At 48.7% G+C, this 27,955-nt stretch overlaps 6 protein-coding genes across 6 annotated transcripts; 1 reads left to right on the top strand and 5 right to left on the bottom strand.

The window, feature by feature from the left end:
• Nucleotides 1-4,288: 4,288 nt before the first annotated feature.
• Nucleotides 4,289-5,360, bottom strand: LAJ45_10930 (uncharacterized protein; the record flags this gene model as incomplete). The annotated part of the gene is made up of 4 exons (XM_046120445.1): nt 4,289-4,331; nt 4,391-4,614; nt 4,709-4,871; nt 4,939-5,360. The coding sequence occupies 4 exons, from the start codon at nt 5,358-5,360 to the stop codon at nt 4,289-4,291; spliced, it is 852 nt and encodes a 283-aa protein (XP_045966324.1).
• Nucleotides 5,361-7,762: 2,402 nt separating this feature from the next.
• On the bottom strand, nt 7,763-9,626 carry LAJ45_10929 (uncharacterized protein; the record flags this gene model as incomplete). Its single annotated transcript, XM_046120444.1, has 3 exons — nt 7,763-8,599; nt 8,667-9,312; nt 9,376-9,626. 3 exons carry the CDS (start codon nt 9,624-9,626, stop codon nt 7,763-7,765), a joined length of 1,734 nt encoding a protein of 577 aa, XP_045966323.1.
• A 383-nt stretch (nt 9,627-10,009) lies between these two features.
• On the bottom strand, nt 10,010-10,519 carry LAJ45_10928 (uncharacterized protein; the record flags this gene model as incomplete). The annotated part of the gene is made up of 2 exons (XM_046120443.1): nt 10,010-10,124; nt 10,191-10,519. The coding sequence occupies 2 exons, from the start codon at nt 10,517-10,519 to the stop codon at nt 10,010-10,012; spliced, it is 444 nt and encodes a 147-aa protein (XP_045966322.1).
• A 1,444-nt stretch (nt 10,520-11,963) lies between these two features.
• LAJ45_10927 (uncharacterized protein) lies at nt 11,964-14,729 on the bottom strand (the record flags this gene model as incomplete). The annotated part of the gene is made up of 4 exons (XM_046120442.1): nt 11,964-12,418; nt 12,465-13,681; nt 13,756-14,336; nt 14,436-14,729. 4 exons carry the CDS (start codon nt 14,727-14,729, stop codon nt 11,964-11,966), a joined length of 2,547 nt encoding a protein of 848 aa, XP_045966321.1.
• Nucleotides 14,730-18,652: 3,923 nt separating this feature from the next.
• LAJ45_10926 (uncharacterized protein) lies at nt 18,653-19,490 on the top strand (the record flags this gene model as incomplete). The annotated part of the gene is made up of 4 exons (XM_046120441.1): nt 18,653-19,080; nt 19,175-19,262; nt 19,319-19,399; nt 19,470-19,490. 4 exons carry the CDS (start codon nt 18,653-18,655, stop codon nt 19,488-19,490), a joined length of 618 nt encoding a protein of 205 aa, XP_045966320.1.
• Nucleotides 19,491-21,676: 2,186 nt separating this feature from the next.
• Nucleotides 21,677-26,876, bottom strand: LAJ45_10925 (uncharacterized protein; the record flags this gene model as incomplete). Its single annotated transcript, XM_046120440.1, has 6 exons — nt 21,677-21,791; nt 22,076-22,144; nt 22,212-25,176; nt 25,257-26,253; nt 26,338-26,550; nt 26,613-26,876. 6 exons carry the CDS (start codon nt 26,874-26,876, stop codon nt 21,677-21,679), a joined length of 4,623 nt encoding a protein of 1,540 aa, XP_045966319.1.
• Nucleotides 26,877-27,955: the final 1,079 nt, after the last annotated feature.

Here is a 27,955-nt window from a genome sequence, read left to right as displayed (position 1 = left end):
GAATCTTTTACTATCGTTGTCGAGACACTTATTGATACTACACTTAGTAGTTACTAAGATATATGTATATACATGTCCTCTTGAATTTGGTTTTTTTGTACTTTAAAGAGGCCAGATCGAGATACGCGTGTCTTTTACCTGAATGAAAAAGAACCTGTGGAGTACGCAACAACCATAATCGCTGGCTATAAGTACATTCTATTCCTCAGGAATATCGGCGCGTACTTTAATATCTGTGATCACAAACAAAATGCAAAACAAGGATGACACCCACGAGAGCTCATACAAAGAAGGGGAGGGAACAATCTCCCCTATGGGTGGAGCGGCCTTTCATTCAGATGTGGTCTCACTGATTTTCAAAGGTCGATGGAGCCTTCAGCAGTTTATCGACTGATTCGAAAAAATGCCCTAGAGCCATCGAAAGTTCTGATGTCGACCACCGAGGACAGAGTCAAAGATATCAATGTCGCCTTCGATTCCACGGGCGCCTTCAGGACGATATCACGAGAATTATCGAGAGATTTTACATCATCAATGTTCACAATCAGTGGGCCCCGAAATCGTTGTTAAATTTGAAAACCATATGAAGATCGTGCGGGTATTGGATGCAAAGCTGAATATAATACGCTATAGGTTTTCTCAAGACGGGAGGTTCAATGTTAAGAGACCAAACCGCCGGAAGACAGAGGATGCACCGATAGATGATATGCAACTTATAAAGGAGTGTGGGTTTAGGCTTTGACGTAGCTAAGCTGGCTTGAGTAGGATAGAATTGCGGGTGTGGACTTGCTGAATCATACCATGACGAAAGAGATGGAAGCTCTCAAGCTGGTAAGTTCTTTAGTCATAGCTGAACATAAGGCTAATCAGCCACAATCTATCGGGTTAGAGTAGATTAATGATCTGTTATCTTCTATTACGGATACTGTGGGGAGGCTTTTGCGGGACAGAAGGGCTCAGAGGTAAATTGACTAGACACATATGTAAATTTGAGTTGAGCGTGATTTGTAGGAGGTGGGATTAATGTATTATATACGGGTAACTGGGTGGTGCGTGAAGGTTTCTCATGTAATTTTGTGTTTCTTGCTTCACTTACAAATGCGAAGTCTCGGTTTTTATTCCCAAAGAATTCTGAATTCTGAATTTCAGATGATTTTATTTTTTCCAACCCCTTCTTGATAGAATGTCAAGTTCTGGCTTATCTTGATAGAGGATCGGCCAAAATTAACATTGCTTGCAGCACATCAAATCTCTCCCGAGTCCCCTGGTTCTCCCGGTATTATACTTTAATAAGGTTTTGAAGTGGAAGCATGATTTCATTGCCGGTCTCCACGTTTCGACCTTTCGGGGACGGAGGCCGGCAAAGCCATGGTTTTTTTGTGTTTATGTACAAATAACTATTTTCAACTATGGTGCAAGAGGGAGTAGAGGGCGACTCCGTCAACCCTGTACATACCACTTTAGTCAATTCCTTCATTGGCTTTGGGAAGCAAACATTGAGGAGCCTCACCTTTAACTCGACTTTATGGCTGTAAGGGCTATAATACTGAACTGGTGTGAACAGGGATGACAAGGTCGCCCCCAAAGCCTCTCGCACCATAGTTAAAGAGCCTTCATCTCATAAAATACCTGTACGGCCTACACGCACACCTTCGCAATGAACATCTGGTCCGCCAAGTCCACCGAGCCATACTACAAACCCTAACCCATGCGACTCGAGTGATAGATCATGAGACAACCTGATTTCATTGCTACCTTACTATTTTCATAAGGTCACAAGGGATTACAAGATAATAATTTATTATAGCACACCCAAATCAATCTGTTGACCACCACTAGTGCGTGACAACTCTCCCTGGCTAGCTAGCTATTCTATTATGTTGGTTTTGTTTTCAATAACGTCATAGGCAGAGGTCCAATTAAATCCCACCGACAGCTAAGAACGGAGTCATGAGATATAGTTAGGAGGAAAGCTACTCAAATATAAATGATGTATTGGCTCTGGGGTAAATGTGGACTTCTACAGCATTTATACATGATTTTGTTGTATAAATATGCGTACAGACATCCTTCTTCCTACTTAATTCCACATACCCTAATACCCTTATTTTGATATTGGTGCAAGCTACAGTATACGCGCAGTAATTACAACAATGCAGTCAACTATCCCCATCGCTAGTCCCAGATCGCAGAGTATCTCCGAAATAGAAACAACAATTTCGGGCTCCTTAGCAGAGTTTTCAGATCTTATCAACCAGGTGAAAGAGCCGGATAATGAAAGAAGCGGGAGTCATGGGTCAGGTTCTAATGACCCTCATCCGAAAGGAAGTAATCCTCTGGGTGGGGACAGGTTTAAAGACATCAAAAAGACACTTGCCAACTTGTTCTCTAGGTTCAGGAGCGTTGGGGGTAACCGGGATAACTGTCTTGGCATGATACGGGAGCATGAGAAAAGGGTTTTTCCGTCAAGGATCAAGCTATTTGGGGATTGGGTATTGCGTATATGGGATATACAGTCAACCGATGGGCAGATCCACACACCCAGGACTGATGGGGCCGAAGATCTGATTTCGGTACTTCGTAGAAGTTAGTATTTAGTTTCCTTTGAATTTGCGATTTCATTCTAGTTTGTTTCTACCTTTAATCTAGATCTTGTAATCAATGAATGTTTTAGAATATAAATTAAATTACAAATCATAAATCTTTGCCGAGAAAGTAATGTACGTATATGTACAATTGTAAGTGATAGTCGTATAAAAGTATTGCAATAATTATAAACATCTCGTTAAACTACGGTTTAGGAACATACTTACGTCGGGGTGCAGAACATTTGGTTTCCGTCAGAAACACTCAAGTCATGACTTTAAAAATTAGATCACACTCCTAGAGAATAGACTCAAAATTCTAATATTATTATAGAGAGAGCGGATTGCATATAAATGGCAATTAGCACATAAAAGAGCGCACAAGTATTAGGATAAGCTGTAGTTGATACGCCTTAGACGTAGATTTTGCTTCCATTACTCAATGCCTTGAATGAATGATGTGGAAGTCCATCTATTTCGGTTCGTGATCTGTACGGGGCGCTGATGAGAATCGAGATGATTTACACATTGGTGTCGATCTAGCAAATTAAAAGGTACCTGCATGGCAACGCAACGAGGCCCCACCGGTTCACTACCGCACTGTAAAGCCTCTAATTGATGGGAGAAATGGCTGCACAACTAATTCTGGGCCCCGCCAAGATTCTCTAAGCATTAGGAAGGTTTGGAGTTTATCTGTTATGTGGCTCCCCAAAATAAGGATTTGGTTGTGCTGACGGTTTTGCTAGATATACATATCGACACTTATGTGTGGCTATACAGTAATACTCGATATCTATAAATATCTCTGACTTCATGGGAAAATCATCAAATACAATAAGGAGAGCATCGCTACCATTGAGCTCCTGGCCAACCCAGGGAGCTCTTTTCTAGACAAGATCCATGAGTTGATAGTAGCCCTAATCTTTTATATGATCATGGAACTGAAATTAAGGCCGAGGAAGGTGAGGTCGTGCTATGCCACCAATACTCAAGGGTAGGTCTTCACGATGGATTAGAGATTTTCTCGAGGTAAAGTACCAAGTATGACTCAAGCCAAATAGCGGGCTCACCTTACTAAAATGTGAAGCTTCGTCAGTCATGATCAGAGTAATTAAGGTTTAATGGGTAGGATGGACTTACGATCTGGGAAGATAAAGACGTACGGATGAAAGTTAGCTAATAAGTATCTAGCAGTACGCTGTCATATATTCCTCCACGTTATTCTTGATTAAAAAACGCACCTTCGTTCATCTCGCGCCTTGTAGCTAAGCGACTGTTTTCGTAATAGGCCTGACTCACTCGCTCACTGTTGAATTCCCGAATAATGAGTTATCGACCGCTCTGAGGATTACTATGAGAAGGCGCTTACCCCCTATTATTTATCATCAAATTAAATAGTCAAAAATTTCATGTTTCTTTTATATATAGTAGTACTATACTCCCTTGAGGTATGGTCTCATAAAGGATCGAAGACTTACATTAAGGTATTCATATCAAAAATAAGGTTGAAACGGCGAAGGGCTTTTATATCGTGGAAGTCATTATCGCCCGATGTGCGCCATGGAATACTCAAATCTTTTCCAAGGTTTTTCTTAATAACCCTCATTTTCATGGTGTTTTTGATGACTCCAAGCTGAATAAATTGGGCTGGTGAAACCGGAAACCACCTCATACATTCGAAACTTAATCCAGGAATACTCGAGTCAGATAGGTTCAACCACAGCCTGATTAACATAGATGTAACCACTATTAGGAAAGCTATTACTAACCATATATTTCTACCTTTGTTGTTGAACCTGACGCACCAGCTTTGGCAGAAAGGACATCTTTCGCCCTCTTGGTGCTCTTTTGAAGGTACATGTAACAGCATTGTCATTGATATTACCATCCCCGGCTTGATGGCGGTGTTCCACTGCTCGCTCGATAAAGCTAATTTATTCTGCTCGTCGTAGATTTCGAATCTCCCATCATTTACCCATCTTTCTCCAGGCAAGGACAAAAAACTTAGCTTGAGGTGACCATAAAATTGCTACATATCATGAGTATGAGGTTTAGCAACGATATACGACACTACTTGAGAAGCGATGTACTGCTTAAGAAGATTGTGAATGGGTAACGATTACCTCCCAAGTAGCGCAATATTCGAAAGGGAGAGCCATACGTCTATCTAACGCGTCGGTAAAAATGACACCCTCGAAGTCAAGATTTCGAGCGGATGGGTCCCTGAAAATGGTGTTGCCGTCCATATTACGCCTCACTATAGCGTTGGTTTCTTGGTTGAGCTGGCTGATGGTCGCACCCAGTAGGTCATCATCCATCAGTTGATTAATTAGAGATGGGAAAATCAGCTTACGCATTGGAAAGGTTCTTTTGCTTTTCAAGAGGCCCCATTTCATTCTCGAGCTCGTCAAGTAAAGCCTTGATGGACCTTTGTTTGCAGGCGGCCCACTTGGCCTTCGTGATGACCGGTTTACTTTTGCTCGATGTCTCTTGGGAGGGATCGTATTTATCGAGTAAAACTCGGATATTGTCGTAGAGCGACTTACATCTAATTAATGAGGCTTGGTCTTGAGTTATGGGCCCAGCCAACGTCGGCTCCGTGTGCGAATCCTCGGCAGTAATGGACTCAGTAAGAGATTTGAGTGTTATGTCGGCTGTCCTCAATCTATTACACAGGCTATTATGGGAGGAGGGGAACCCTCTGTAGTCCTTGTAGAAATTAATGAGGAGTTGAGTACACAGTATCGCATCGCCAATGCTGACTGGAAGAGCCATGGATGAAATTAGCGACCCACCAGAGGTTGAACGAGGGCTAAAGGGTGGCAAGGAGTCGATATATATATATCAATTCAGGCATAGGGCGACTAGAGTATTGCCCCAGTTCGAGGCTGAGTAGTCATTTATGGCGTACATATACCCCGGAAGGGTGAGTGCATCGTGTAAAGTAAAGATGACATGACTGTTGCACCTCTACCTTGCACAGTGTCTTGTATACATATATTTCTCGCTGTAGTGGGCACAAATAAGTATGCTTCGAGACTGAGCATCCCCTCCTGAAGGTCAAGATGAAACACGTCTAGAGGTATGAATCCGAGGACTCGGTCGATCGGTTTTACAAGTATGTCTACTTGTGTATGAGAACCCTGGTGATATAGTTTTGGGTTGGAACTTCCAGTTAGATGAGTGTACTAGAAAGACTCGATAACTTGGATGGGCCATTCTTACATAGCTAGGTATGTATAAAATCCGGATCTACCCCAATAATTCACCCCCCCAAAAAAAACCCTGCCCCACACCCAGGAACATGAAGGGGGCCTTGTATCGAGTAGCTATGCTGGGAGTTAGTTGGTTGGGTAGGTGGGTCGACGGTGTCGGCGGTGTGATACGTGCAAGTTGCTTGGCGGGGTTGTGGGTGGATATCTAGCTCCCCGTGTATACGTGTCCAATAATATTATGCAATAATCCGTCCTCAGAGCTTTGCAACACATAGAAAGACAGTGCGAAAGGGTTCCGATAAGTCACATAAAACCAAAGTTCCGAATTCTGCCCTGGGCACCTGTACAGCCTACTATCATCCTAATCAGGTAACCAACTGACTTTTATTGCCTCATACAGCTAATACTGGGTGGTAAAGAAAACATGGAATATCACTCGCGGTCGTATTTCGCTCAGATCTTTGTGGCTGGCCGATAGATCAAGATCGACGGCGAAGCTAAAAATTCGACTGGACTAGGATAACTCTGATTACACGGACACGGCGAGCAAAAAGCCCTTTATTCGACTACCACGAATCCGATACTCTTGTTCGAGCCTGTAGGCCTGGGGTGGGGGTATGTGGGGTCCGCTGTCGATCCGGCTGAGCACTCTGTCATTGAACATGTGCTCGTTTTCAGTGGAACCTGGATGAGGCCGATCAGGGACCCGGCAGGTCTTGCACGTATTATCGTGTACAACTACGAAATTTGCCGGAACATTTACAACTCGCATGAAACATCTTGTATCGGCGATTTACAATACTCCTCAAACTATCATTGACACATTGGACGGAAATTTCCGAATCATAATATATCACTCGGATTCCTGCTCTTGGCGTATCAGCCGCGTGTTGGGGATCGAACAACAGTGTTAGATGGCCATTCTGTAGGAAAAGGCATCAATAATGATTAATTGGTGGTTGAGTGTGAGTGGTAGCACCGTTTAGCCAGCACTAAATGTTAATTCAATATTTGAACGGGTGCTGGCAGAAGGATGTATGCATAGCCTCATATTCCGCGGCAATTTGTATGCTCACATGGACTGTCAACGGGCAGTTATGTGCCTTGTATATGGGTTCAGGTACTTTCTCTCGTGGAACGGAAAAAGCTGACTGTTAGAATTTAGATGTGTTTCAGCACTATTTGATTTTTGATAGGTTACGGAGTCTTGGGCGGTGATGGATCCTTCTAACGGGGGCCAGTTGATGTTTATGGCAGAGAATAGACCTCGATATGTTTGATGGCGTTTCTATGAAGCGTTCCCCTCTCTCTTCGCTCGCATATATGGGCTATGTGCATGCGATTATACGCCTTGTATGGATGGCCTGAGGACTCTGTAGTTCTCTCGACACGGATGAGTAAGAGCCTTCCAGCGCGGTTTGATTTATGGTAGGCTGCGGATCAGTCTCCGGTAACCATAGATCTTCGATTTACGATTTGGAGGTTGACGTCTCAGCATAGTTTGATTGATGGGAGGCTGTGGTGTTTTGGGCAACGATGTATCCTTCTAAGAGGGGTCGGCCGATGTATATGGAGGAGAATGGCGACCACAGAAAGAACTAGGCTGAGGAGTCATCGACGTTGTGTTTTGTATGTGTGGCTCGAGTGCTCGGTCGAGTGTTTGATTCTCTCACAGAATAGCAAGAAGTGATTATGTAGTAGAATATAGATGTTTCCCAGCACGCTTTTGATTGGTGATAGACTGCAGAGTCCCGGGCGATCGAAGATGGATCCTTCTAAGAGGGTTTGATGTGTATGGCAGAGAATATACGGACTGAGCGACGATGGATCCTTCAAAGAGATGCTGATGCATATGGCAGAGAATAAAGATCACAGAATTCAAAGAGACAAGCTGAGGAGTCACTAATTCCGCGCACATACCCGTGCACTCCTTGTTCTAAGTGTAGCTTCCTAAATCTACAATTAGTCCGCCAAAACCTCAAAGATATTCCCAGTATCTACAGTATTCGAACTCTCGCCCAGCTTCTTGCCTTTCCCCCGTTTCTTCTTCTTCTTCTCGCTGCTGGCCCCAGCGAGCAGTTCCCGACTACTCGACCGTTTCCCGTTTCCGTTCCCTGGTGTGTCTATGTCTATGTCTTCCCCGTCATCAGCGTTTCGTATGCGGGCATAATACGCCGCCATCACCTCTCTCACCACCTTTTTCTCGTTCTCCCCAGCTAATGTCACTCCGTCCAGGAACCGGCTGCCATCTATACACTCTGCTACGCTAGGGAAAGCCTCGAACTGGTCCTTCCCCGTGGCAGCCAACACCTCCTTCAACACGAGCAGCGAGTACCACGCTGCCTGCGCCATCGCAAACACCTGCACCTTCTCCCACGTCCACCTCCGCGGTCCTGACCGTTCTGCGACTGCTGTTGGTGATGATGATGCCGAGAGCATATACGCCAGTCCCTCCAAGAGACTCCTTTCCGGCGGTGTCTGCCCGCGGTCTTCATACACGCCAACGACATCCTCCACTATCGTCCTGACCCACCAGTGGTCCTCTCCACCCCTAACCAACCTCTTCAACACCCCCGCCGACTCCATAGAGCGTATAAACGCCTCCGAGATCCTCTGCCCGCGGCGACACACCTCCATGACACCCTCCTTAAACACAAGCCCATACGCACCCGCCCTCACCGCCCTCCCCGCGTCCCACGCACTCCCCTCCCCGGATCCTCCCACAGAAACGGCAGCCACATCCTCCCGCCTGCCCCTTCCCCTGCCCTTCCTCTCCCCGCCCCCTCGAATCCAACAACTCTGCAATCCTAGGCTCCACCCCACCCCCACCCTCTCCTCCCTCCCCCTCTCCAGGCAGCTCATAAACCGCCCTAAACTCCCGCCAGCCCTTCCCATACTCGCCCACCGCCACCCCACTGCGCTTCCGCTCCTCGATCCTCCTGACGCGCTGCTGCAGCACGGGAAACGTCGCGTGCGGGTCCGCCTGCAACAGATACCCCAGAAACGCCAGGTCAACGCCGAGCGTGCCCGCGATCGCGCACGGCCGGAACACGACGCACACGGCGCCTGGGAACGTCAGTGTCACGTCGCGGAACATGATTACGCCCCAGCCGTTGTTCTGCTGCTGCTGCTGTGGTGCAGCGGCGAAGAGGAGGAGGTCGGAGTCGCCTGTCAGCACGATGCCGCCGGTGTTGATGGCGTCGCGCGCGCAGTAGGATTCGGCCTCGGCGGGGACGGTGGACACGGTGGAGGTGTAGGTGGCGTGGGAGGTGAGGGCGTCGATGGTGGCGGAGAGGATGAACGGGGGCGCGGAGAGCGGGGTTGTGCGCGGGGTGCAGACTGCGTGCTGTGTGAACGCGGGTGCGGAGGGCGGTGGAGGGGTGGCGCGGGTGGGGAGGGAGTGTGCGTGCAGCGAGTGGTAGGACTTGAGGCGGCGGAGGGCGTCGTCGAGGCGGGAGTGCCGCGTGGGGCGCTTGGAGGCGGGGAGGTGCCCGTCGAAGTAGATCTTGCGGCTGCGGGGCGCGGGAGGTGTCAGTGGAGGGAGGGCGGGCGGGTGAGCGGGTGAGCGGGCTTACATGTGCAGCTGCGCGGCGGAGAGCTCGTCGAGGTAGCGGATGAGCGCGGTCTGGAAGGTGCTGTAGCTCAGCGCTGCATCCCACGGGTTGCCCGACGCCTGCGGGGTGCTGCAGAGCGCCAGCTGGTAGACGTGGTGCGCGAGGCCCGGGCCGTCGATGAAGAGGGGCGTGGGCGGCGCGGGGGGACTCGGCGGGAAGGTCTCGGGGTGGGCGTAGGGGCGGAGATGTGTGTAGAGGTGCGGGATGCCCATTCTGTGAGGGAGGAGAGTAAGGGTGGAGGTTGCGGGCGTGAGTTGGGGTGTAGGTTAGGCGGGCAGAGCGATCATTGGCCTGTCCGTAGCTGGCGGGCTGTTCCTGTCGTGAGTGGGGCAGCGGGCGGGTGTCTGTGATCATTTACGCGATTTTGTTTCTAGCTAGACCAGTGCACCCGCAGAACGGACCCGCAGATAGACATTCAACACCAAGACCCTTCTTTATATTCTTCTTGTTCATCTCTGTGATGTTGAGATATTCTACAGTCATTACAGCCAACTATTCACAAAGAAAAACAGCCCAGTCCAGGCCCGCCCATTACAAAAAACTCCATATTCAAACACCGAGTAAACATCTCCCCTCCAATATCTAGATCTATACATCACCTCCCCACCGTGCCCACATATGTGTTGCCCATCCCGTCCACGCTGTCCACGCCCGGGCCCGACATGTCCGGCACAATGATCGTGTCTGTGCTGTTGTCGCTGCTCGAGGACCTATCACCCGCACACATAGATATTAGCCCTCTCCCCCCCATCTCTCTCATAGATCCCACCACTCACCCACGATGCTGATACCCATACACGCCCCCCGCAATCACCGCCGCCGCTACCAGCAGCGCCAATATCGCGACCAGATTCACCCTCTTCACCCCACACACCCTCCCCTCCCCACGCTTTACACCACGGCGCGCGCTCGCGTCGTCGCGGTCCTGCTTTGGCGAGTACGGCGGCGGGTCCTCCACCACCACGAAGGGCACGGTCGGTGCTGCGCTGGGCGTGTACACGGGCGGGGGCGAGTAGATGGGGGGCGCGGGCGTGAAGGGGCTGCGGCGGCGGGCAGGGGGTGGTGGGGTGAGTGTTGTTGGGGGTTCTGCTGCTGGTGTTGACATTTTGTGTGTGCTGTGCGAGTGTGGTGTTTAGCTAGTCTCGTGTGGCAGCATTAGACAGACAGCGGGCGGGCGTGTACATATGGATATACTCGAGTGAGCGCCCGGGGTGCGTATCATGATTGCGTAGGTGCCCGGGGACTTATCGCCGAGAGGATCCTGCACCGGTGCCGGCTGTTCCATGATCGAAGAGGGGCATCTGCGGGTGATTTGTCGAGAGGGATTCCGTGTGTTCCGGTGCGTGCATGGATCTGGGGTGGTGGTGAGGGTCATGGGCTGTCACTCGGTGATTGGTGATAGGAAGGGGGGGCGTATGGAGATGGTGGTGGTGGGATGTATATCCACCATTTACCTACTGAGCCTTGATCTCGGGGATAGTTTGGAAGTCACCTAATACGCCTTGTGCCTCTCGACGATCAAACGACACCCTTTTGTCAATGGGCAAACAGCTTTGCCTGCAAGCCCTCCATATCATCAAACGTGCGCATGTCTACTCGTATACGCCGCCAGTGGCTGATATGGGTGCATGTGCCAATGGGCCAGAACCGTCTGATAATATTCAGGCAAACGGCTACGAGGTGTATTTATACACAGGATTTGCAAGACGGATTTGCAAGACGGATAGTACTAGACAGACGAAAGACGGGAGTCAAGTGCTCTCACCACCACTGAGTTGGCCGGAAAATGCGAGGGAAGAGTAATGCTACTAGTTTAAAGAAATTTTTGATTAGGTCGCTGTGGAGGGGAAACTGCGACATACTGAGGTGGGAGTAATTTTAGATGCTGTTGGAATAAGACAGTGCTTTCTGCTTGACATCGTGGGGACGTAGGAACCTGGTCTGCGATTAAAATAGCTCTGCGCAAGTCGCTTCGTAGTAATCACCTGGAAAACAAAGTCGTGTAAAAATCTATTCTTAAACAAGTGCAGAGTACCACGAGTACCACAGATCAGAGAGATTTGAAAACCTTGAGTGACAAAACTGAAGCGTACTTGCAATGTTGAAGGACGCAGATATCACGAGTAGTTATCACGTGGGGAGGTTACAAACACGGGAGATGGTTGTAATCGAGGAAATGTGCGAAACAAATTATATATTGATCATTTACTTGCGCTTACTACATCTTGTAGAGTGCTGGGAATTGTCAAGTAAGAGTGCATGGATAACGAGGGCTATAAACTTTATTTTTCAAGAATTGTTTCTGAACCTGCCTACCCTCTGCCTTTGTCCAGGCTCGTACCTATACTAGAGGAGGAGGGTGGAATCTTCATGCTTCCAGTGAGTATATATCTCAAATGCACCGTTGCCGCAATCATTTCCACACAAAGCCAGAAAACACAGGATATAATTATCACGCCCAGAGTCTACCCCTGCGCCAGAGCTCTAGAGTTGAAAAAAAAAATAAAGTAATGCAACGACAAAAACACTAAAAGAAATACACGTATGCACTAGACATTATGTATCGCCGACGGGCCCCCCTCATTATACTCTACCCTTGTCAAGAAGCCCTGACTCGCGCCCTGGTCAACCACAAAGAGGACCTTTGCGGCCACCTGCGCACCCAAGAACCCAACCTCCTCGAAGCCCGCGTCCTTCCACTCGGGAAAGTACTCGGGCGCCTTGACGTACTTGATGGTTGTCGGTGTCTGGCTGTACCCGTGGCCGGCGTTGTGGTGGTGCTGCTGCTGCATGTACGGGTTCTGCGAGGCGTGGGTTGTGGCCGCAACGAGGAGCGGGTTGGGCTGCGAGGGGCCTCCCATGGGGTTTTGGGGATTGGGGGTGGACGCACCGGTGGCCATGGGGGTCGAGAGGCCGGAGGGAAGCTCGGAGGTGAAGATGGTGTTTGAGGAGGGGGAGATGTGGTATTTTCCCTGAATGGTGGACAGGAGGGCGTCCTTGAAACCTGCGGGGTGTTAGCTTAATATAGGGAGGGTGTGGGGGATATGTACCTCTGACTTTGGATCCGTTGCCCACCACAATCAGGCTCTGCCAGAGCTCAGACCGTGTAGAGACGTCTTCGACTCTTGACATGACGCGCCAGAGGTTGTCGGCAATCTCGTGGAGGATGCCACATTCGGCGGCCTGGAAACGTTCGATGCCGACCTCGACCTCGCGGTACTGCTCGTCCTCAGCGAGTGGTGGGAGTCCACCGGCTGCGGCTCTCCGCTCCTCCTTGCGCTTTTCCTTTTCCTTGTTTTTGCGCTCGGCATCATCTTCAGCGGGGGCTGCAGTGGCGGCAGCGGGGGCAGTCGCGCTTGCTTCTTGGGGTGCTGCAGGAGCTCCCTCGGCAGGTGCAGCTGCGTCTGCGGCAGGCGCTGCAGGGGGTGCATCCGTAATAGGCTTATCCTCCCCCTCGGCCGCGCTCGCAGTCGCGGTCGCGGGCTCTGCAGCTGGCACCTCCGGTTCCGCGGGAGCTGGTGCAGCAGGCTCCACGGCTTTCTCGGGGAGCGGCAGCAACGGCGCCGTGGTAGCGACGGCCGACAGAGGTTCCTCGATGATGACCACACCCTCCTCACCAGGCTTCTTCTTCTCAACCAGCCAGAAGGTGTTGTGCTCCCTCTCCCTGTTTGGGAGTCTCCTCTCAAACTCTCCGCGCTTCTCCTTCTCCTTCTTGGCCAGAAACTCGCGCGTCTTTCCGGAGGCGACGATGGCAGCAACGTTGAAGCTCCCGTCCTCGTCCTCGACGTCGAGATCCATGTTGTCGAGATCTGTCACCTTCCTGTTCTTCTCGCCCGCCGCGATGGCCGCATTGACAGAGCCAGCTGTCGGCAGAACGGTGCCCGAGGACAGGATCTCGCAGATGGGGGAGCGTTTCAGCTGCTCGACCTCTTCGGCCTTCATGTGTGGGAGCAGCTTCGCAAGGTGCTTCGTCATGGAGTCGCCGCCCCAGCCAGAGACAGTCGTGCGGGCCCGCTCCTGCACAATGAAATCGACGACGGGGGTGATGTCGGTCTTTTCGTAGCCAACATCGACGACGGTGGCGGTGGAGACTCCGTAGGCCCAGAGGACGGCAAGGGAGGCGTCCATGATGGCGAAGCCGGGGGCCTTGAGCTTCTCAAAGACAAACTGGGTGAGGAGCTCTTTGTCGCGGTCGTCAAAGTTGGGGGGGTAGAGCATGAGGATGGGTGTGTGGAATGTGGGGTTGATGGTCTCGTGGACATGTTGTCTATATATATATGTGCAAGTTAGTATCTCAATCGCGAGCCAGCGGTGATGATGGTGAAGATGGAGAGAACCCACAAGAGCGCAAAGAAACACCCCCAATCGACCACTTTCCCCTCCTTCATGCACCAGACTGCGCCCTCCTCATCGTCTTCATCCTCGACATAGACCCCGTCCTCGCCCATGTCCTCATCCTCATCCTCGTCGCCCTCCACCTCAGCCTCCTCCCCCTCAACTGCAGCGGCATCTGTCTTCTTTGGCGTCGCCGACTCCTCCTTCTTTGGCACCGATGTCGATGTCTCTGTCGCGGGGGGCGCGCCCTCTGTAGGAGTGTCCTTTGCCACGGTGGCAATCCCCTCTGTTGCGGCACCATCGACCGACGTCGCCTTCGTCTCTGTGCCATCGTCCATCTCCTCATCGACGTCGTCGTCCTCGTCGTCATCGCCCTCGTCGTCCTCGGGAATCGACCCCATTGCGGCCTTCTGCTTGGCGATGAGATCCTCCTTCTCGCCCTCGCGCGCTTCACGGATCTTTGTCGCTGTCCATGTGCCCTCCTCGATGCCGGGGAACATGCGACTGGGTATCCGCACCTTTGCGGGGGTGAAGGATTCGGGCAGCCCGAGCTGTGCAAGGGTGGTCTGCGAGCCGGGGTATATTATCTGGGAGGGGGAGAGGGTCAGCCATTGGGGGGTATTGGGGGGATTTGGGGGGATTGGGGAACAGAATGAAGCAGCAAGAGGAGGAGGGGGGAGAGCTACGAGAATGTGGTCATCGCGGAAAGGAGGCATTGTGGAGTCAAAGTTAGAGACTTCCTCTTCTTCTTCTTTAGAATCTTCTCCTTCTACTTTTTCTTCTTCTTCTTCGTCAGGGCGTGTGGATTCGCTGTGGACGGTGGTGCTGGTGCTGCTGCTGCTGATGTCGCGATCTGTGCTGCCAGTGTCCTGTCGGGCGCTCTGTTCTCGCGTTGGCAGCTGCTGCTTCTGGGTGATTGTCGCGCCTCGCGTGCCACGGGAGCGCCAAGCCACACCGCCAAGGGGGGCTGATGTCAGCATTCCGAGTGACATGTGGTGATTATACCCTTAATGCCTCTGCTGGAATCGTGACGAGGCTTCTCTCTCAGACAGGTAATTGTAAGAAATTGGTATCTGTAGATAGGTTTGATAGAGGTTGTATGCAGTAGACTGCTCACCAAAATATGTAAACTGGGAGTGCTGCCTGGGTTGAGATGAGGATATATATCGATGCAGACCATTGTGTTTGAGTGAGTTGCCGATGTAAGGGCGGGAGAGCATAGATAGTGTTAGTGCACAAAGGGAGTAAAGATCTCGCAGCTGCCAGAAGTCTGGATATCAGTACAACGGTCAAAATTGGGGATTGATAGTCACATTGTCTTGAGGGAGGGTACATGATGATCACTTTTACGGCCTGGGCCTCAAGGAATCTCTGGAGTGGGGAATACTGGCGGGAAGAGTAGTAATGCGAAACAAGCCACCGAATGTAAAAGAAGACCGCAAGGGATCACACACAGTCCTCCAACCACCCCCACCGTGTTACAACAGAAAGTAAAGACTGGTTAGGGACGAGTGCTAGTCTAAACGAGGCTTGTGGGGTTGTTATGAAGGAATATCCAGTGACAAGGCTTGAGACTGCTGATGATTGATGACGAAGATTTGTAATCCATACCACAAGCCTACAACTAATGTTGTAGACAGGCCAAGACTTGCACATGAACAATGCAGACAAGTGAAATTTAGCGAATCACGAGCTGATATTACTTCTCTCGATAATAGAAGGGACACTTGCCAAGTTTGCTGTTACGGCTGGCGTTTGCACAAGCGGCGGTTTGTTTTGTGATGTGAAGGAGAATGATGTAGCTCCGAAGAACAGTTTGTAGCAATTTAACAACAGGGGAGGATCTCTTGAGAGTCTTGTAAGAGAAAATTCACCTCCTTAGTACGCTCGATCTAGATCTCCGAAAATTTACTAATCGAGACCTTGAGTTTCTACCAGGTCTTAATGGCAAACTCTATCAAAAACTCGAAATGTTAATCCACGAATTAAGAGCCACCTATGTAGCTTCTTGCCGATTGGGGGATTGTCTCAATATATCATCTGAGGTAGGAAAGTAGAAAGGTTGTCACTTTGAGCTAGATTTGGCGTGTTTTAGCAGGAAAAATATGGAGATTGACATTTAATTAACTACCATTACACTCGGAGAATCGTGCTGGTTGAGAAGCTACTGTCAACGATTCATGTTAATATAATACATTCTTCTTAAAGTAGATTGAAATTCTCTCGATAAGATAGCCCCAGAGAGACTTGGGAGACGCTGGGATTATAATAGCCGATTGCGTATTTGTGAAAAAGCACGGTTTAAATAATCTATGATAGCCTCCAGATGCTGAATAGAAGGTGCGTTTGAGGCTTGGGCTCAACCACATCTAAGCTCTCGTTATTATCTATCGGTTATAGGCAGTCCAGTTTGTCTACGGAATCAAGTGGATCGGCGCGCGTGTGTCCGGGATTCGTCTTAGAGCCTTTACGAGTGACTATCCATGACCGAGTGATACCCTGTGAATGAATAGTGGGCGGTCAATAATCGGACAGGGGCGCACTGTTCGGGGATATCAGTACCAAGAAATATAAGACTGATTTTGTCTCAAGCTGAAGAGCTAGAGGGGAGGACAGGGTAAACGTGATCATCGAGAGCGATATCCCGGGTGCACTACCCCTCGGCGGCCGGCCCAATTAGCATCTGCTGGATTAACTACATATATACGTATACATGGAAGGCCGAGTGATAGGAACGTAAGAGTGGAGACGTCAGGGCGGTTTCTTTGTTTCTTGACACCTAGTGATAAGATGTTGACTTCTATCATACGCACCTTCTCGGCAAACCTAATAGATACTAATTTTGCCTGACCGCCGAGAGGATGGTAACGTATGCTGCTTTGGTCAACCTATCTCCGAAGCTAGCTGTGTGTAGTTTACCAGGCTGTCGGGCCTATCGCCCTGCTGAATACAGTGAGTGCGCATACACCCGCAACTCTCTATAACGTTTAGCGTATAACTGAGTTGTGGCAGGGGCCGCTATATCAAGAGTTATTGTATGCACCGTATAAGACGTATATTATACCATATCTACATTAATTAAATAAGTGCATGTAAGCCACACGGTTTACACTCTGAGCATCGGAGCAGTTATAAGAAAATCGGCCCGGACTAAGCCCAACTCGGGAAATTTTGTCTCCTTTCCGGTCTCAAGATATCCTGCCCTTCGATACCTGTTTCATATACCTTATTTAAGGGTAGTTAAAGTTCTGAAACAATGCTATGGTATTGTTGGGTGACAAAAGTTCCTGTGCTTTTGTACATACAGCCACTCTGCAAAAGTGTTCGTGATTTGGTTTTAATATCAGTGCGCAGTGTGACGTACCCGTAATGTTGATATTAATGCTCGGATTGAAAACAACGAAAAATCTAGTATATAATATAGTTCGTGACTATATAGAAGTAGGCCATCGATCTTTATTCTTCATTGGTTCCTGACACCATTGGTCTTCTCTTGGTATATGCGGCCACGGTTACATGTGGAGAAATGTCTCACTCCGAAATCAGAATCACGAACACCTTTGCAGAGTGGCTGTCTCTACCAGCCATGGAAATGAATCTTTTGATGCCTTTCCCACCAAACCGATTTTGGGAAACGAATCAATTGATTCATTTCCCGGGGACGCTTGTGGAAAAGGCAGAAAAGATTCATTTCCATCGCCGAAAAGCCATTTTCTTAATTCATTTCCAGAGTTGCACCGCTTATGTACTACCTATTTTGTACAAGTGCGCGTCGTCATCTCAAAGTGCCTTTTTTAATGCCTTTTCTTATGTGCCTTTTCCTGTGCCTTTTCCTGTGATTTTTCTACAGTAAATATGGTTTATGAGGAACGTACGAAGCTTAATATATCAATCAATGGGGTAGGTGATAAGATGTAGACTGTGTAACCACTGTTCTCCAGGTTCAATCCCTAACCAAGTCTTTTTTTATTATTTTTATTTTTATCTTTTATATAATTTATATATAAGTTTTGATTGGTAGTAATGTGTTTATTAAAGTAACATATGAGACTTAAGATTCATTTCGGGATTCACTTCCCTATAGTAAAAAGATTCATTTCCTTAGTAAAGACAGTTCAACTACTAAACACATTTCCGATGATTCATTTCACACCAAAGTTTTACGTGAGTATAAGATTCATTTTTTGATTCATTTCAATAGTTGGTAGAGTGTACCAGGACATATGGGTCATGAAACGACTATAACTCTACGACCACAAAATATATAAAGAAGGTAGTAATATGATCAGAGAGCTGATGATTGATAGAACATATCTCCTAGGTATGGGTCTCGGTTGCCGACTTTGAGAATTAGTCTTGTAGGTAATTCCTGCTGGTTGCTATGAGAAAATCACGAGAACCTTTGTCACCCAAGAATACCGTGCCTTCCAAAACACATGGTGTCTATCTGAACCCGTATCGCGTGTTGGTCAGCTTGGCTGCACGTATTGCAGTGCGCAAGAAGATCAGTGAGGTATCGTGACTTCTGATTACAAAAGCGCCGTGTGTTAGGCCATATATCACCCTATACAAAATAGATTTACTGGCAGTAGCATCATGTGGCTACGTATTAGCTGTCATCAAACAATGTCTGCTTATAATTATGCAGGTCAGGTGCCTTGATCTACCCCCCCACCCCCAAATCCCTTGATATCTTGGCGATAGCCACGAGCAAGGATATAAACATTTGGTCACTACAAAAGTCAGTCCTTAACCCTAACCCTTGCGCAGTCATCGTGTGTGCCTCATTTAGGCCCTCCATCAGTTAATATATCAACGCATTACCCACAGTATGTTCCAGATCCAAGAGCCCCACACTCATCACGTACCACTCTTTTTTCGTACCACATCAAATATATTCATCATGATACCCTGCATTTTGATGCTCATATCCGTCGGAGTCGGCCTAGTAATTCTCGTCCTCTTTATCACCAGCTTCCTCCTCACAATCTTTGCCTGGATTATCTTTGGTGCCAAGGGTGTGTTGTGGATATCGGTCGTGTCTCTGCTCGTCTTGAGAATGATATTCAACTGCAAGCGCGAAATAGATGCAGCCAAGGAGGAGGAGGAGCACAGGAGACGTGCAGCTGCGGCCGAAGAAGCGCGAAAAGAGAGGGAGAGGCAAGTGGAGAGGGAAAAGGAGCTACGCCGATTACAGGAACCTTTCCGCCAGGCAGAACTGAGACAGCGTCAATATATGGCTGAAAACAGTCTCGGGGAGCAGCAGCCACCCGAAAGAACAGGGCCGACTTCATCAATGAATACTAGTAGGCCGCCCCAAAGGATGGGATGGTTTGTCAACCTGATCGAGAGAATTGGTCGCGCAAGTAGCGCGGTTGCCTCTATATCAGCTAACCATGATATTGGGAGTCACGGAGGATATCAGCTCGCCACTGGGAGGTGACTGCGTGATATGTTGTGTCCGCGCGGCAGATACGCTGGTGATGCCGTGTAAACATCTCGCACTATGTGGAGTGAGTATAGAAATTCCTACTGGAGCCTGTAGCGGCGGTCGTTGAGTTTTAATTAGGCGTGCAGCAGCAAGATGAGAACTGGAAGTTCTGGGCCTGAGGGAAGGTGCCCGCTTTGTAGAGCCCACATTGTGGATAAGGTGAGATCTCGAGGTTAGCCACTTTGAGGATTGATTTGATGCAGGATTTGCTGACCAGAAGACGCCATAGATGAAAATCTTCCGGAGTTGATTACAGTGGAGATACATAATGGGTTCCGTATATCTCGGCATGTTTGACAGAGGTCCAATATAATAGTCTGTGACTGCATCTGCCCTATGGAATTGGTGTTCCCTACCAAGCGCTCGAGATGTAAAGGTCGTGGATGCGCGTTCTGGAATGTCATTACCTAGAGCTGTCATTTCCTACGCGTATCTTGGGGCCTCTTATAGCTAGCCATGTGAATAATGATGGGCACGAGACTCGCAGCCCCAAGACTTTGTCTCGAGACTTGACGAGACCACCCTGGGACAAGACGAGATGTCTCGAGAACTATTTCCGAAATCTCGAGATATGTCTCGAGACCTCCGAGTAATGTTTCAATGGTCCAAAACGAGGGTACTTCCTAATGTTTAGGCTTCCTCATACTAGGACTTCCTCACCCGTAGGCTCTTGAAAAAAATAGGGTGTGCATCCGGCCCCAAATTCTATCCACCATTTCTTGCCAAGAACTTCCGGAAGTGAAGATGAACGGATTGAGGTACAAATCCCTACCCCAAATCCAGATTGAGTTTAGCTTACATTGGTCTCGAGATTCGTCTCGAGACTTGCCTCTGGTCTCGAGACTCCCGAGACCATCATGGGACGAGACAAGAGAAGACAAGACTTGGTGCAAAGTGGTCTCGTCTTGTCTCGTGCCCATCAGTACCTGTGAATGAATCAGAAAAGCCGTTGATAGATGCATCTATTGATCACCAAATATTGTATGTGAAATGTGTATCAAAAGTGGAGGAGTTCTAAGATCTTGTATGGGGGGATTGACTTTCTCTTCATGGAAAAGTTGTGCAGGGAAATACATTAGCAAAGTTGTAGCTAGGGAAATTGGACAGCTGCACAGTTTTCCCTACTACGTTATAGATGCCTACAAAAACCCTAACCCTACCAAAGTTGGTCATTTTTTTCAAGTCACTGATAGTATGCAGCTTAAAGGCTATGAAGTAAATTGGATATTTGATCGTGGATAAAAGTGCAGGTAAATGTGTCAAGGTTCAGGTACTGGTTGTGGGTAAATTATCTGGATAGATTGACAGCAGAATAAATCGCTCGCGCTTATAAAGGCGCAGCATAGTTGCCTTGGTGCTGTTTATTTTATGATATTTATCGGGTGACTGACCGCATGATCTGGTCGGGGTCAAAGATGCGTCGAATATATTTTGTGGATGAGTTCTCAATGCTTAACTGGGAAAGGGGAATATATATGGTGAGCTCGTGTGTATCGCTACAATCCTATGCAAGTCTGGTTGGAGTCCGCCAGGATACGAGACCCGGGCGTACATAAGCGTCTACAGCATAACTCTAGCTAGTTTATGTTTGGGGAAATTGCCAGTGCTAAGCGATAATTCTGTAGCGTTTAAACTTGATGATATTGTAAACCGGATTCCCTTGACTTGGTGGTTGATGATACCCTCAAGCCTTCGCAGAATCCTGCCCTATTTATACATGTTGGAACCTATGCCAAGGCCCGCTTTCTAATACTAACTGACACAACGATAATAGAATAAGATAATGCTCCCGAAGATAACCCAGATAGAAAAGCGCCCCCGCATAGTTCCGCCCTCCATTCTAATTCAGACACGTAACCATGAACCTTGCAATTGCCAGTCATCGGGCTGTACCACACTATTATCCTAGACCTACTTCTCTAAGTAGAACAGCCTACAGCCGTAAGCTCCGCTTCCTATTCTATTTCGGGTGAGACACCCAACAGTAAGCGGGCCGTCATAATAGTATGGGACTAGCGTGGTGACACCGCGTGCCCCCACACTACCCGATACCTTTCTATGCTTGTCCTTTCGTTACCCGACCGTCCTCACATCACAACCCGTCACTCGTATTCCTCACTGTTCTAAGCCTCTTAGAACAGTGCTCCTTAGTTCCTGTAACAGTTTATAAACCGGACAACAATCCAAGGATACCTGAGGGCAAAAGATCTCCAGGGTTCCGCAAAGATAACAAAACACATGATCAGCGATATTGACAAGTAGACTTTGCTCCTAGGCTCGCACCAACAATTTCAACATCGAGTGACTCCGCATGAACCAGCGAGAATCAATGATAAAACTTACCAGTCTCGATAGTGACGTGCCCTAATCGTGGAGCAGCTTCGAATGTTCATTTAAATATTTATGCTATAAGTGGGACTTCATATGTACTCAAGCCTAGTCTACTGATTGCATGGGCGGCATCTGAGACTGGAACAACATGAGAATATGGTCCACGTTATTCCTAGCCGCGATCAGCGGATCATCACCACTGTAGATATCAATGCGGTAGCTACAGTAATGCGCATGAGCATCAACATGTGAGTGTCAAATTACCTGCTTGATACCACCAGGAGGACCATGTATTGTATTCACAACAGCATTGGGGTAGAAATAATATCGAGGTGTCTTAACCTAATGTATATGTACTTGTATGCAGCTCTGTTGTAAATCTCTCCTCAAATATATACATACAAAATAGATACCCATCAAATAGAAAATTCACAAAAGAAATTCGATATAGTTGAAAACAAGATAAATATTGCTAATAAAGTGCCTACCACATTCACGGAGAACGAGAAGAGAGATCGGGGCCAAGTAGTGTGTTTGCGATTGATACCGAGATCTGGAACACTGGAGGCGGGTCTATAGATAACCGAATAGTTAGCTACCGTTGTATAACACCCAGTTCAAGCGATCTTTAGTATCTTACTTTATATCCAGGACTGCATTGGCCTGCGTTTCTAAATCTGTGTGGATGTCCAGGATTTTCGGTTGATCACTGAACCACGAGGGGAGGTCCATCTTAACATTGCGATCATCGTCCCGGGCTCCAGACCTTGTAAGAATATCCACAAGTTCATCGTGGCGATTGTACTTAGCTATCGACAAGACGCTTCGATTATCAGACGTTGATGGCTCAATATTAACATCTGCTCCGTGATGTAGGAGGATTTTCACAATCTCGACATGCCCCCCATCAACTGCAGCTTGTAATGCCATTTGACCACCGCCGACAGCAGAGCCTGGGGCGTTAATATCAGCACCGTATTGTAAAAGTAGCTCCACTGTTTTGATATGACCATTCCCCGCCGCGGCTTGCAATGCAGTGCGACCAGATGTGAGCGCTGCTGGAGCGTTGATATGAGCACCTAGAGTGAGTAGATGCTTCACCATCTCTGTATGTCCACCCCCAGCTGCTGCTTGTAGCGCGGTTCGTGAGCCTACACGAGTCGGATCCTCGTCGGCATTCACACTAACCTCCGCGTCGAAATCACTATGCAAATCAGAGACTAGGTTGAAGATCTCGATATTTCCACCTGCAGCAGCTGCTTGCAACACGCTGAGAGTCCCAGAGCCACCACTCGCTCTCGCCTTGAAATTTGCCCCACACTGCAGGAGCAATTTCACAATATCGAGATGTCCAGCCTCAGCTGCTGCCTGCAACGCAGTCCGACCTTCCCTCTGTGCAGCCTCCGCGTTGACGTCAGCCTTTCTCTGCAAGAGGATTTCTACAATCTCAAGATGTCCACCCCCAGCTGCAGCCTGTAATGCTGTGCGACCACCCCCTGATCCGGGTTCAGCATTAACATCAGCCATTCTTTCCAAAAGGAATTCCACGATATCACGATTTCCATACTCGGCTGCAGCCTGTAGTGCCGTGCGGCCAGAAGTGTTACATGGACTCGCGTTTATGTCCGCTCCATTTTGCAAAAGTAGATCCAGGATATCGCGATGTCCACCTCGGGCCGCCGTTTGTAATGGTTGACTCCCATAGCCTAGGGCTGGGAGCCTTGCATCGGCCCCGTTCGCTAAGAGTAGTCTGACGATCTCGATATTACCCGCTGAAGCTGCAACCTCTAATGCTGTGATCCATGTTCCCATAGGATCACCACTATACATATCATTGATATCGGCGTGAAAGGAAAGAAGGAGCTTGATCATCTCAGTGTTTCCAAGTCTAGTGGCAGCTGCGAGAGGTGTCCCGAGTGTAGGGGTTGACGATTTGACAGAGGCGCCCTTTTGCAAAAGTAACTTTGCGAGGTCTAGGGACTCGCCCAAAACTGCCAAAAGTAGCGCCGACGGTCGGAAATTGTCTATCGAGCCTGCCTGAGGGTTGTTCGGGCGTGCGCCGTTCTGGAGAAGGAGTTTGACAGTTTCGACATGGCCGCCTTCAACTGCAGCTTCCAACGCTGTCTGTTCGGCACTAAATGGGATCAGGGTATTGACCTCGGCCCCTCGCTTCAGCAGAATTCTGACTAGCTCTATGTGTCCACCCCGAACAGCTAGATGGAGCGCGGACGGGTTTGAAAGAGGGAGACTGCTGGCACTGTTAACAGCAGCACCATGGTCGAGGAGTAGATTTATTAGGTCCATGTGCCTGCCTTTGTTAACGTTGGAGAGTTCACAGATGACGGCGGCCTTCAATGGCGACACTAGACCAGTGCTGGCATGGATGGGGATATTTGGAGAAGGGTCTGCCCCCTTACTCAATAGGAACCTAACCATGGAGATATCCCCCTTTTCGGCCGCTAATTGCAGTACTGACGGATTATACGCGTTATCTGGATAATTAATATCAAGCCCAGTTCCCAGGAGGAGCTCCACGATGCCAATATATCCACTCCCAGCAGCAATCTGTAGTATCTTGCGGGAGGGAGCACCCGGAGTGACCACACAATCCCAAGTGAGATCTACTTTGTTGGCTAGGAGTACGTTTATAACCTCGACATGCCCGTTCTCGACAGCCGCCTGTATTGGTGACGGGCCGCTCAAATATCCCTGAGCAGTATTGACACTAGCACCGTGTCCTAAAAGGAAGCTGACCATCTCGGCGTGCCCTCTCTCAGCTGCAGCTTGGATCGCTGCTCTTCCACCAAAGGAGCTGCCGTTCTCATGCACAGATGCCCCGTTTACCACTAGGAACCTTGCAATACGGATATGGCCACCCTCCGCTGCGGCTTGCAAGGCCGTTCGACCATATTCTTTTGCTGGTTCGCAGCAACTGAACCCATGAGAAAACAGCATCTTAACCATATCAAGATGGCCAGCTCGCGACGCTGCTTGCATGGGGGTTGGAATAAGACCGCCCTTGTAGTCTGCTTCGACGCCACGATCAATTCCCATGTCTAGAAGGAACTTGACAATATCCATGTGGCCACCTCGAGCTGCAGCTGTTAAAGTAAAACAAGTAGGCTTGACTCCATTCCCCAGGAGCAGATTCATGATGTCGAGACTTCCACTGCCCGCCGCTGCTTCCAATGCTGCTACCCCGGCCTCCGACGACGGCTCTGCGGAGACGTTGGCCCCATGTTCTAGGAGTATCTTGACCACAGCCAAATGCCCGCCTTCACATGCCGCCTGCAATGCTGTTCGGCCACCACGGGTGGCTGGCTCGGCATTGACATTGGCCCCTTCATGTAACAGCAATCCCACCATCTCAATACTACCAATCTCACAAGCGGCCTGCAACGCCGTTCGACCAAAGTGCTGACTTGGATTCGCGTTGATCTCTGCCCCGCGTTCTAACAAGAGCTTTACTATCTTGGCATCGTTTCCAAATTGAGCAGCGGCCTGCAGTGCTGTACGGCCTTCCTCATGATACAGTGGGCCATTGATATCCGCTCCGTGATGCAACATCAGTTCTACAATGTCGATATTCCCGGAAGAAGCAGCCGCTTGTATTGCTGTTAGCCTGTTGGGGGATACCCGGTAGCATTCACGTCGGCCTTATGACTTAGGAGTAGTTGAACCACACCAAGGTGTCCATAGAGAGCGGCCACTTGTAATGCTGTTTCGTGGTCCCGAGTATTTGTTTTGGCGTCGTTGTCGAGACCAAGTTCCAGAAGGACCTTTGCGATTTCGGTATCCCCGCGCTCGGCCGCGCAGTACAGCGCTGATTTCCCTTCAAGAAGGGCACAAATATCTGCTCCTTTGGACTGCAAAAGCTGGATCATGGCTGTTCTTCTTGCCTTGACCGCCTTGTGGAAGAGATGTTCCAGGGAAAGGCGACCCATGCGCTCCTGTTGGTAGTTTTGTGATCTCAAGAGCATTGGTACAAGTAAGGTTAATCCCTTTGCGACGGCTTGTTCCAGTAAGGAGGAATAAGCCTTCCTCTCCAAATCTGACATCAATTGCATGATATCCACCTCATCACCTCCCTCCCAGAGCTTTTGCTTCTGGTCCTCCTGCAACCTCAAATCAATTCCTAGCACAGAGAGCTCGCTTTCCAGAGCTTCAAGCCAACTATGCATGTGGCCATACTCAGGCTGATCGATATAAAGCCACACATCTCTTAAAGCTGCCGACGCAGTAGGGCGATCCTCTGGCCGCGCGGCCAGCAACCCCCGCACAAAGCGTATCGCCTCTGGGCTTGCCCCCGATGTTTCCAGGTCTTCGACAGGGAACTCAATCTTCCCATAATAATATCCGAAGAGGAGAGGAGAGTCCACAGCTTGACTCGAACTCTTTGTCGTACTAAAAGACGCCAACCCCGATATATCTTCAGAATCGTCACCAAATGCAGCCTGGTCAAAGAATGGTCTTTTCGATGTCAAGACCTCGTGCACAAGAATACCTAGCGACCAGATGTCCAAGGCGTTCGTGAATTCAGTCATTGAAGAACCCATCAACTCTGGGGCGCTATAGGCAGGAGTGCCAAGCTTGGTTCTCAACACGGTGTTTTCTGCTCGCTTTGAAGTCCCGAAATCGGCGATCTTGATACGAAGGGGAATCCGTGAAGCAACAAGGATATTCTAATAATTTTTTGTCAGTTATATATCAGCGTCGAGCCTAGATATTTCCGGTGAGCGGACGAAAGGTCAAGAGGGGGTGAATACCTGGGGCTTCAAGTCCCGGTGACAGATTCCCTCCCCATGCAGTATTGAAAGCCCCTCAAGGATTTGCCTAGTGATCGTCTTTGCGCCGGCTATCGCCTTTTCACGATCTGCAATGTATTGACTCAGATCGCCGCACCCCACATACTCCATTGCAAGATATACGCTATTATTATTCTCATACCAGCCCAAGAATTTCACAAATAAATTGTCACGCTTGATTTATACAATTATCAGATGAGACCAGATCATGCGATGATGATCGTAGGAGCGCTTACATCTCTCAGCCTGATTAAAGCTGCAAGCTCATGAGCGAGACTATTTGGGGATAACACCTTGTCGCGGAGCATCGATTTTACCGCTCTCAATTGTCCTTTATCGTCCTTCTCACGCCAAACAACACCCGAGGCGCCAATACCAAGACTTTTGTCCCTCTTCCACGTGGCTAATACCTTGCGTTCACTTGTCAAGTGAACCACATAATCGTTATAGAAGTCTGTCGATAGTTTGAACTTGTCGGCCTCAAACATTGAACGAGCCATGAGTAAATGTAAAGTGGTGGAAAGGCGATATATCCGGCTTGTGATGCGCGCGGATGAGAAAAATGGTGAGCTAGAGGTCCTGCTGAGCAGTCTGATTCAGGAGCTTTTATGCCCACGCTGGACTAATAGGAATCGATTATACGTGTTCGAAAGCTATGCCCACATGATTCGTGAAGGATGTGTGTACTAGTATTTCGCTGACGTTTTTGAACTGGGCCATTATTGCATACACCCAAAATCATGAGCTTGGCGTATTTTTGTATGGCATGCAATATCAGTCGCGTCCACAAACGTCAGAGAAATACGAGTAGGTACATAAGTGCGTGTGTCACGCAGTGAACGCTCACTGGTACGGTGTCGGACAGCCAAAACCAGCCGGCCAGAGCAACCACCGACTCCCCTTCACCCCATCGACTTTCAACAACGCAACACTTGTCCAGAAATAATGTTCTTTTGTAAAATGGGTCTAATCATGGTTGTAAACATCCGCATAAAAGGGGATTTAAAATAATTAAGAACTGGCTGCACTATGACCTCTCAAACATTTGGTGCAATCTGCCCGAAAAAACATAGGTGTGAAATAATAACTTTAATAGCTTTATGCCAAGGCGGCCACATTAATTTGGGATAATTCTTACCATATTTGGATAATTAGATGATCATTATTACCCGATTAGGACTAGTTTCTGGCTTGAAAAGAACATGAGGGTTGATTTTGACTGTCCGGCGCTGTAGCATAAACCTCTCATTCACTACATACAAGCCACAATTACCTAGAGTAGGTATGTAATTTCGTGACAGCTGGTTGGTCTATAAGGTTGGATTGTAGGCGTGACTGTATCTGGGTATGTGTTTTCACGTCGGATTTGTGAGTACTGATAAGGATGATCGGGCTGACGGATCTGCATGTACCTACAGTGCCGGACAGTCAAAATCAACCCTCATATTCTTTTCAAACCCAGAACTAGTCCTAATCAGGTAATAATCCCTAATTAATCAGTTCTGGTGGTCCCAATCAGGTAATAGTACTTACCAAATTAGGCTCGGTCTTGGCAGAAAGGTATTATTTCACACCTGTT

This window comes from Morchella importuna (assembly GCF_003444635.1).
Source record: "Morchella importuna strain M04M26 chromosome Unknown Morimp01GS053, whole genome shotgun sequence".
NCBI classification, from domain to species: Eukaryota; Fungi; Ascomycota; class Pezizomycetes; order Pezizales; family Morchellaceae; genus Morchella; species Morchella importuna.
This window is presented reverse-complemented; position numbering and strand designations above follow the sequence as displayed.